This window comes from Apaloderma vittatum, unplaced genomic scaffold, assembly GCF_000703405.1.
Source record: "Apaloderma vittatum isolate BGI_N311 unplaced genomic scaffold, ASM70340v1 scaffold16545, whole genome shotgun sequence".
Taxonomy (NCBI): Eukaryota; Metazoa; Chordata; class Aves; order Trogoniformes; family Trogonidae; genus Apaloderma; species Apaloderma vittatum.
Genome location: NW_009717782.1, coordinates 1 through 11,043, shown reverse-complemented (window position 1 = coordinate 11,043; position 11,043 = coordinate 1). Strand labels below are relative to the sequence as shown.

General features: G+C 43.9%; 1 protein-coding gene across 1 annotated transcript; it reads left to right on the top strand.

Moving 5' to 3' along the window:
- Nucleotides 1-596: 596 nt before the first annotated feature.
- Nucleotides 597-5,446, top strand: LOC104274415 (exocyst complex component 4-like; the record flags this gene model as incomplete). The annotated part of the gene is made up of 4 exons (XM_009870033.1): nt 597-647; nt 1,271-1,320; nt 1,429-1,618; nt 5,252-5,446. Coding segments are annotated over exons 1-4 (486 nt in total), but the record flags the coding sequence as incomplete, so codon positions are not given.
- Between the last annotated feature and the right edge of the window lie 5,597 nt (nt 5,447-11,043).

Here is an 11,043-nt window from a genome sequence, read left to right as displayed (position 1 = left end):
ATAATGATTTTCACGTGTTCGTGCTCTACAGGTTGTATTTTTAAAGGCAGCTCACTTTCAGCAAATAGATGCTTTGTATTTCTTTGGAAGTTGTGATTATTTCAGGATGTTCTAAGGATACAACTCAAAACAGTTTGTATGCACTGAATTTTAAAATTTTTTAAAAAATCTTTATTTTTGGTTATGTTCTCATCCTAAATTCTTTAAAGTGGTTCAGACGCTGACTGAAGTAGCAGGGTAGAATTCATCCCTGCTGCTTCTTGAGGTTGTGATGTACCAGTGTTTAGATCTTAACTACCACCACTGATCCTAAACAAATTTTCTCTTTTTTGATCAGGGAGTATACAATTTTTAATGTCTGTATTGCTTATTTAAAACAGAAACCTGTACGGACCGTAACTGCCCTTCTGAGGATCAAGGAAGAGGATATGCAGGGTACTTTTTTGGAACAAACTAATTTTTTGAGTGCTACCTGCTGGAGGAGATTGGGCTTGATGATCTCGGAGGTCTTTTCCAGCTGCAATAATTTGGTGATTCTGAGATAACGATGTATCTTTTTTGACTGATGCTGTCTCCTGGGTCTTTCTTTTCGTGCCATGGAGTCGTTCGAGGGCTTCTGGATCCGTGGCAGGATGGGTCTCGAGGGGGTGAGCGGCGTGATGAGAGGGGGGAAAAAGGGAAGCTCGCGTTGGTTCTTGAGTAGAAATTTGGAGTGACACCAAGAAGCTTTAGTCATTAAAGTTTCACCGAAATCTCAAACTTCATTGATGTGAAAAAGCAACCTTAAATTCTTGCTGGATGATAGTACTTGGAACTTAGAATAAATTTGTGTCTGGGTGGAAATAAGGGCCGGTGACACTTCTTTGCTGTACAGGTGTGTGTTTGAGAACAGACTGACTGGTGGAAGGCCTGGGCAGGCTTTTCATGGATTTCCCTGGGTACTTGCAGTAACTGTAGGGTACCTTTGGCAGGTGGGCAGTAGTAACTACCAAGCTTCTAACAAATAGTTGCTCTGGTCTTCAAGTCCAAAGTAGAATTTCTTCTCTGCTGTTCTTTGTAAGTAGTAAATCAGGATGTATTTCAAATGTTACGCTGTGCCCTTATTAATGACTCTCTGGAAATGTGGTAACTAATTGATAGCTTTCCCTTTTCATACATTTGGTAGTAGAGTAAAAAACTTGGAGGCATTTGAAGATCGGGGAAGTGAGAGCACACAGTGTTCATGGGGGTTTTTGTTTACTTAAATATGTTGTTCTCTATTGAACACCAGACCGACACGTTTACCAGAAATAAGCTTCACCCAGTGAAGTGGACAGACCAGTAAGAGTGACCGCTTTGCGGTAGGTGGTGTATTTCTTTCAATTAAAGTCTTCCAGTTCTTACAGATAATTTCAAAATATCCCCATTTTTGTGATCTTTTTTCCTTAGAACTTTATCTACCAGTGATGACGTTGAGGACCGAGAGACTGAGAAAGGCCGCCTGGAAGAAGCTTATGAGAAATGTGACCGGGATTTGGACGAGCTCATTGTGCAGCACTACACCGAGCTCACCACGGCCATCCGCACCTACCAGAGCATCACCGAGCGCATCACCAACTCGCGCAACAAGATCAGACAGGTGAAGTCTCTCTTCATGTGACTTTCTGCCGTTGCATCCCCTTGATAGGTGTCCCCGCCATAAGAGGAATATTGATCTGTTGGAACAAGTGCAGAGCAGGACCACAAAGCTCCAGGGGCTGGAGCAGCTCTGCTCCGAGGACAGGCTGAGGGAGCTGGGGGTGTTCAGCTGGAGAAGAGCAGACTCCGGGGGCACCTTATCCCTGCCTGCAGTGCCTGAAGGGACCTACAGGGAGGCTGGGGAGGGACTTTGGACAAGAGTGTCCAGCGACAGTACAAGGGAAATGGATTTAAATGGAAGGAGAAGGGGTTTAGGCTGGATCTTGGGAAGAAATTGTTGAGTGCGAGGGTGGCCAGACTCTGGACTAGATTGCCCAGAGAGGCTGTGGCTGCCCCCTCCCTGGAGATGTTCAAGGCCAGGTTGGATGAGGCCGTGAGCAACCTGGGCTGGTTCAGGGCGTCCCTGCCCATGGCAGGGGGTGGATCAGATGATCTCTGAGGTCCATTCACTTCCAACCTAGGACATTCTGTGATTCTCTGATAGCGTGTGCTCTGGGCACAAATCTGTGCAACTCCTCTACCTTCTTCCTGTGTCCTTTTGTTGGTACCGTAATGTTGTAAGCTCACACTTGAATCTCCTATTTCTCTCTCCCTTTTTTCCAGCCACTTATCATCCTGGACTGAACTAAAAAAATCAGTTGAGAAAACACTGTTACCCACTAATCCAGAGCTAGGCCTGATTTTCAAGTTGCTCTGTGACATGACGAGGAGCTGGCCATCCACTCCAGTAGAGCAGTCTCAGGCTATGTCCTGCTAGCAGCGTGTTTTCCATAAGGTCTCTCTTTTGTTTGAGAACACAAGTAATTAAAAAGCAAAAGGAGAGGTGGCTGTGAGGCGGAGAGCTTTGCAGGGTGCCCCCTGTTCATTTATTGTCTGGGCATGTTGCTCTCAGGGTTTTTTGAAGTCTCAGGGCTGCTAAGCTAACACCTTTCCATCTAATCTGTTCGTATTTGTTATGTTGGCCTCCAACCACCTCTTATGTAGTCTGGGTGATTCATCAGCTTGCTTTTTTCTCGGAGAATATGAATTTTTGCGCTATTTCCAAACTCAGTTCTGTTGTGTGAATGTACATGAACTCTGTGCCCCCGTATTTCTGTATTTTGAGTGCTCACACTTCAATAGGGTGCCAGTAAATAACTCGGGCGCTCTTTGTTGTGGACTTGTTCCATCTGCTCTCTCCTTGCAGCAGTAGATTAGTTCTTTGGTCTCCTGTCCTACCTTTTACTTCCTGTGTGGTTTACTATGCCTAAACTTTGCAAACTAGACACCAATTTATTGCATTTTTTTTTTTTTTTTTTAATCTTCCTTGGCTCTGTGGAGGTCTCGTCTTAAAACCTTTCACAGCAGTGCTTTAGGAGCAATAGGCTTTTCCCCTTCTGGGGCTACGTACTGACCCGTCTGGCTTTTAAAATTCATTTAGCATTTTCAAAGAAAATGAGACCATTCTGCTGCTTTCCAAGGGTAAGAGTTCATACTAGGATTTATGTACAAAGCTCAGCGCTTTGAAAGCAGAGATCAATTGCACTAAATTTGAGATAAACTGTAGCTGGTGGCCTGTTTTCACACAGTGTACCGAGCTTCGCAGGGGTCAAACCAGACGTATGGGGGTGTGACCTTTGCGTCCCACCTAGAAGAATGACTCCAAGGGTGAAGGACCTTTTGATATTTAAGTTTTCTTATTAGTTTTGGTCAATATATATTGAAGTAACTTTGACCTAATCTCATGGGAGGCCACGGATCTGATTTGTCATCAATCTGTATTACGCTATCAGACTTTTTTTTTCTCAATGTTCCACTCATGGGAGGGGGATGAACACCCAAGCGTTTACTTGCATTAGGAATGACAGATGGGACACATCCCTCTGTGTATCTACCTTTTGTAGTTAATTCTGGTATAAAGGAGATAGGCTGGGTTTTAAATCGAACTTTAGAGGTGTTACTGCTGTAAAACTGAATTATGAAGTAGAAACAGTCGGGTCTACTGAAAGGAGGCTCTTTCTGAAAGATTTGCCCTTCGCTCCTTCCCCTGCTCCCAAATGGGGATGTAGCTGATCTTCTCTCTTGCAGGGAGTGGAGTGGGAAGGTCTCGTGAGATTCGTCTGAGCCCTGTGGTTGTTCTGCTGACCTGATGTGGCTCTGTGTGACAGCAGCCCACTGCTAGTGGCATGCTAGGTCAGTGAAATGTTTTGAATTAAGGTATTAAACAGGGACTAAGTCTGAAGCGAATTCTGTACGTGTGTTAGTTTGCTTCTGCTTTTGCAGCAAGCTGTGACACTCTCACATTAGCTTTTCTGTTGGCTGAGGGTTTTCTGTGCTGTTTCTATGTCAGACTTTTCGGAGTGCCGTGTTACTGTAGTGAAATCTTAGTCTCTTCTGACTCTGGAGAGAGGCTGGTTTATGTAGCTTTTGTTATTTACTGGTTGTTTGTATTTTGGTCCATCTCTGTGTTTTGCATGTTTGGGTTTTTTTTTATTTGGTTTTTTTTTAAACTGCCTTTAGATGAACGAGGTAGGAGAATGTGCAGCTGAAGTGGGATTTCTGGAGTGCTTTGAAGGCTCATTATTTAAAAATAAATTGAAGGGCTTACTTCGGAGAGTTTCTCTTCATGTGTAATTCAGTGAGAGTTCAGCCTGAGAAAAGGTTGAACCCTAAGTATTCATAACTTATCACAAAAACAAGAGTGGTGTGAAAGCAATGTGTGAATCTGTGTTGCTAATTGCTTCCACATTTTAATATGTAGTATTGATTTGCATTATGCAAGAACAGCTAGGTTAGACCGACCTTACCAGAGGGTAGTGGGAGAACCTGAAAGCAGAGGATGCAGGCTGTGCATTTGGGCAGAAAGAATGGAGAAGAAAAACTCTTGATGTTGCCTGAACGGGGTAGAATCATGAAGATTTTGCCTCGTAGACAGGATGGCACGAGGCTCAAAAATGAACTAAACACTAAGGTGTTTCTTTAGATGATGTAATGGCCTTGATAATTAGTGGAAGCGCTGAATTGAACTGTGTCGTAACTGCTATTCTGATGAAATCATACCTCTTACCAAAAAAACCGGTATCGCTCGAAATATTGGGAAGATTGTCGTACTTTCTGATAGTCACGTTTCGAGACATGGACACCAAACTTGAAGAAAGAAGGAGACGTGCCAAAAGATTTAATAGGCAGATGGAAAACGTTTACAGCGGAAAAATTAGTAGCAGCTTATTTGCTTTCGCTGAAAATTGAATTCTTGCTGTATGCCAAAATTCTGAATTGATTTTTGGAAAAGGTGCAAATATGTCTTTGGTCGTGATTAATAGGATCCTGTGTTTGTTCATGTTACAGGACTTCAGTTAAATTTGCACTGGTGGCACGAAACTTCTGCTAAAAACCATTTCACTGTGAAGGCAGTTCTGGTTTGTATTTACTGTATGTTTCCCTTCAGCCAAAGGAATAACCAGAAATTTTAAGGAACTTGGATTTGATTATAGTCTTGTGATATTTTTGGAATTCCTGATAAAGGGCTGATCTGTGTTAGAGGCGCCAGTTGCAGGGACGCGTTTAATGAAATCCTTTCACGTGTTCCTCGTAGGTGAAGGAGAACCTGCTGTCGTGCAAGATGCTGCTGCACTGCAAGCGGGATGAGTTGCGCAAGCTCTGGATTGAAGGGATTGAGCACAAACACGTCCTGAATTTGCTGGATGAGATCGAGAACATCAAGCAAGTGCCTCAGAAGCTGGAGCAGTGCATGGCCAGCAAGCGCTACCTCAACGCGACGGACATGCTGGTAAGATGTGGAACCTCGTGATTTCTGTAACGGTCTAGTTCTTTACCTGTTTGATCTGCACACAGGATTTCCAACTGCTGATGCAACTTGGTGCTTTATTTTAAAATAAATTTACCCAGACATCTGCCTGTATCGTCTTCTTTCTTTATATCTTATCAGTTATTTCAGAACAATTTTTTTTTATGGAAGAGCTATCCAGTTTCTCTCCTATTTCATCTCTAGGAACCTGCTCACAACTTCAGTCATTATTCTGAGGGGAGATGGTTTTTCACTGTTTAGGTGTGTTTGCCTAGGTCTCTTACCAGGATTCTTGATCCTTTCTACTTACCTCCAGCTCCTATTTCATCTTTTTTTCTCCCTTCTTTCAAGTCTTTTTTCTTCTTCAATTCTTTTGTATAAGCATACCTTTCAACTCCAATCTTGTGGTGGATGTAGAAGTTTGCTGATTTTTTCTAATATCAGTTTTTTTCTTTCCCTTGTTTCTAAACTTAACAAGCAAGCTTTGTCACCAAGCTCCAGTCTTTTCTTTCTTGGAACTGTCTTTTAGCAGTAATTAAAAATTTTACGAGGCAAGGGGAATCCTCCCTCTTGGTCCTGACATATGGAGTGTTGAGTCTAATTCTGGGATCTCCAATCCAAGAGAGAGATGGATCGAGTCCAGTGAAGGATCACAAAGAAGGTTCAGGGACAGGAGCATCTCACATGTAAGGGGAGGTTGAGGGACTGAGCTTCACTTGGAGAAAAGAAACCTCGGGAGATCTTACCGACGGCTGTAAAAGGATTATGGGAGGGGGCAAGGAAAACAGAGTCGGGCTTTTCTCAGTGATGCCCCGTAAGAGGAGAACCGGGCACAGATTGAAAATGGGGAAATTCTGGCTGAGTTTAAGAATACATGTTTTCACTGTAAGAGTGTTTGAACACTGGGACAGGTTGCCCAGAGAGGTTGTAGAGTCTCTGTATGTGGAAGATTTTCAAAACCAACCTGTATGTTATATGGGCCTGGGCACCTGGCTGTGGGTGACGGTGCTGGAGCAGCGGCTCAGATGCAGTGGGCTGGATGTTCTGTAGAGGTCCCTTCCAACCCAAAGCAGTTTGTGATTGGAAAGGGAAGGCAAAAGAAGTATGTCTGTGCATATTTCTCTTTATGTGTGCTAGAGAATACCTTTAAGGAAATCTTTTCATTACTTGCTTTTGTTATTTTATTTTTTTTTATAACTTTACTGTCCTTTGTATTTCTCTAAGCTGTGCCTCTTCACTTCTTTTTAATAAGTCATTATTCAACAGGATAAAAAGCTGAAAATCTTACTGTTGTCACCTCATATTTCTAGAGCCCAGCCTTGAACTTTAATTTCCTTCTTTCAGTTTTATCTCATTTTACCTTAAATAAAACTATCTGAAATTTACCTTGTTCCCTGTGAAACATTTTTCAACAGTTCGATGTCAATCCCCTCATCCCTTTCTCTGGTGGCACGTGTAGCCTTATCTGGATTTTTGTTGTAGCTGTCGCATCCCCTTGTCTGATTTTACTCTGCCGTCACCTTCCTGGTTTTTGCTTTTGTTCTTGTTTCATGCCACACCTGGTGCAATTATCTTTCTGTAACCTGGTCACAGTTTTCCCTTTCTTCCTTTTTAAAACCATCTTCCAGGAATGCTCTCAGTCGTACTCTCTTTAGAGTCTCACTGGTCTTTTAGTATGATCTATTCTCTTTCCCACCATATTCTTTGCTCTCTGGGATGGGTAATGCATCCATTTCTGTTGTGTAAGGTAGGGTGGAATTTTTTATTTTACTTTATAAAATGTTAGGTAAAACACGTTAGAATTCCTAACCCCAGCTCAGCAATGCAGGGAGCCGAGGCAGCCTATAGGAGAAGAGTGCAGTTGGGCTCTGCCAAAACTCTTGTCACGTTTCTGGTTTTGGATATTGGAGTGCGACGTTCATCTGGTATTTTCAGTTATGAGAGATAAAGTAGTAAATTAGGGGCGTGAGGGGAAAACCGCAGTATTTGGAGTTAACATCAGTGTTGGTTGAAATGCTGGCGCTTCCTTTTCCTGATGGACTTGCCAGTTTGGTGGCCAGTTTGTTTGTAAATTCAGAAAAGTTATTTTCAGAAGGAAATTCTGGAAAAAGTACTCAATTTCCTATGTGGAATGTAAGATAGGAAGCATAAGAAGGAAAATAACAGTACTTAGGGTTTATCATGCACTACACTTTAGAAACTGTTTGCGGTGTGTGTGTTTGGGATATCTCAGTGGTTTGAAATATGTTGCAGTTTTTTATATACGTGCTTGTGTGCCTACACGTGTATGTGTGTGCCGGAGAGTTTGCCCAAGGCTCTGAGCTGGAGCCAGGATTAGACCTCCCTGCAGTACAGGCTTCTGCAGCGTACGGTGCTGGGTTTTGTTGTCTCTGTGTTTTTCTGTGTGTCTTTTGTGGTTTTTCCAGAAGGGAGTATGTTTTTTATATCATTATCATTTTGTTTCTTAAAAAGCAGCTGTTAGATTTATTTATTTCTAATAGCAAGGAACGCAGAGAAACCTCAAGTGAGAATTGAACGCCTTATTTCAGCCGTTCCTTGACGTTCGCAGTTCTCGTTTGATGACGAGCGTACCTGTGATAAAGAAATAGTAACCTGCCTGGCTTTGGAGCTTTTGCATAAACAAAAATTGCTGTGAGCTCTTTGGCTTTGCCATCTTCTGTTAACCCTGCCTCTGTGAGGCCGTGGGGTTGTAATCACTGGCTGCAGGATAATTCCTCTCTCCTTTTAGACGATACGAATATTATGTAAAATAATCACTGAACTGGCAGGGCTGCGGAGTCAGTGTATAGATCTTTCTGTCCTTTGGTTTCATTCCTCGAGGTAAACAGATGCTCGTGGCTTACAAAAAGCCCAAAGTGATCTGACAAGGAGCTTGTACCCCCTCACACTGAGATTGGAGCGCTGATTAATCTCGTTGCCCGTAGCCTTGCGATACGTACGGTCGAAATTAGACCTTTGCAGTTGGCGGGTTGGGTTGATGCAGGCGCTCTAATGGCATCATTTCTGGGCTCCGCGTCGCATTTCTGCAGTCTGTTCTTTGTATTCTGCTCACATTAATTGAAGTAATTTTGCCACTGAAGCGTGTTTCAAACCTCTGCATTTAAATTGAAATTTTAATTCCCTTATTGTTTGGAAAAGACGGCTGAAGATGGCTTGTTACAGGTTTCATTATCACTCAAAACTCTCCAGCTGCTGGTTCTAATGTGCAATGACTGAGTAATGCCGGGAAGAATTGTTAATAAAAGAATGGCAGCTTTTCCCAGTAGTGTGAACACAATGCAAAAGTATTTTGTGACAGCTTACATTTGTAGGAAGTTAAAAAATTTTAAGTGGCAGCTTTTTGGTGTTTGATTCTGCATCCATCTGGAGTAGCACAGATGAGCTTCAGATACCACGTGTTCACGGGCTGAGCTCCTCCAGCATCTTGCTGATGCACACTGTGGCGAGCAGAGCCGCGGGCACTGTTCTGCAATTGCCCCTTGCACAGGGTGTGTTAAAAGCACCTACTTCCAACCTGCTTTGAATTGTGTGAAGCTTTGGAGAAATTAGGAGGGTCCAAACCAGACAGAATTTCTGTTTGATATTGACTACGTTTCATTTTTTTTGCTATTTCTGTACATACTTTTTAAAAGTATGAGTTTGTATGTTTTTGTGCAAAGGATTTATTTTTTCATAGACTTTGTTGCTAAAAGTAATGTTCACTTTTGTGTGACAGCTGAGTGCACACGCACGTGTGTGTGTTCAACATCAAAGGGAGGCTGAGGGGAGACCACTTTGCTCTTTACAGCTCGCTGACAGGAGGGTGTAGCGAGGTGGGGCCGGTCTCTTCCCCCAAGGAAGAAGCAATAGGACAAGAGGAAATGGCCACAAGTGGCTCCAGTGGAGCTTTAGGTTTGATATTAGTAAAAATTTCTTCATGGAAAGGGTTGTGAAGCCCTGGCACAGACTGCCCAGGGCAGCGGTGGAGTCCCCATCCCTGGAGGGATTGGAAAGCCGGGTAGATGTGATGCTCAGGGACACGGGTCAGTGGTGGGACTGGCAGTGCTGAGTTAACGATTGGACTTGATGGTCTTAAGGGTCTTTTCTAACCTAAATGATCAGGTGCCGAGAGGGGAATCTTGATGCAGAGGGAGCTTCCTAAGCAAAGGCAGTGGGCAGCCTCCTAAAGCGAGAGCAGGAGCGCCGGTGGCAGAGTGAGATGGGGTTGGAGGTGCAGCTGGCCTGGAAGCATGAGCGTGGTTACTGGGAGGCAGGAATCCAAATTCATAGAATCCTAGAATGCCCTAGGTTGGAAGGGACCTCAGAGATCATCTGATCAAACCCCCTGCCATGGGCAGGGATGCCCTGAACCAGCCCAGGTTGCTCACGGCCTCATCCAACCTGGCCTTGACATCTCCAGGGAGGGGGCAGCCACAGCCTCTCTGGGCAACATAGTCCAGAGTCTGGCCACCCTCGCACTCAACAATTTCTTCCCAAGATCCAGCCTGAACCCCTTCTCCTTCCATTTAAACCCATTTCCCTTGTCCTGTCGCTGGACACTCTTGTCCAAAGTCCCTCCTCAGCCTCCCTGCAGGCAGGGATAAGGTGCCCCCGGAGTCTGCTCTTCTCCAGCTGAACACCCCCAGCTCCCTCAGCCTGTCCTCGGAGCAGAGCTGCTCCAGCCCCTAAAACAATTCTTGTAGAAGAAATGTTTTAGGTGTGCCACACTTGGCTGCAGCCAAGCCAGAACTTGGAGCAGCAGGACGGGCAGCAGTGGGTGAGGACAGAAGGTTTCTTGCTTGGAAGAAGCCGTTCATGTCTCCTCTCCCCGAGCGCTGGGCTGTGAATTGAAGGGCAGGAGGCTGGGCCTCGTAGTTACTTAATTAACTCCAGTGTTGTAGAGGTCCATGGCGTTGGTCTAATTGTTCTGGCTCTACTGTTGACCCATGAGGTACCCGTGGGGAGAAATTAGTATTTTCCATTTGTTTAAGTAATCTGAGAGATGAAATGCTGAAAACAGTGGAAGGAAGAAATGTTGTTGAATCAAGTAATTAAAGGTCATATAACATGATTAAATGAAAATTGCTTAGGCTACTTTCTTTGCATTTGCTGGCTTTTATGTGTCTAGCTTTGCAATTTTAATGAACTAATACTACTTTGTCAAAGTATGTAGAGGGTTTTTAAAAAAGTCTTTTAATTCCAATAGACGATGAAACTCTGTCTTTAACCCCAGCTGACAACTAAACACTGCACGGCCGCTCGCTCATTGCCCCTGATGGCGTGGGAAAGAGAGTTGGAAGGGTAGAAGTGAGAAAACTCATGAGTTGGGATAAAGTTTAACAGATAAAACAAAATCCATGCACAAAGCAAAACAAAATAAGGAATTAATTCCTGACTTCTCCTGGACAGGCGGGAGTGTGGCCATCACCAGGAAGGCCGGGCTCCATCGTGTGTAGCGGTGACTTGGGACAAAAAATACCGTCACTTTTAACATCTCCCTCCCTTCCTTCTCCCCACAAATTTATATTCTGAGCGTGACATGGGGAAGGACCATGGAGAAAGCCCTTGGAGTGCCAGTG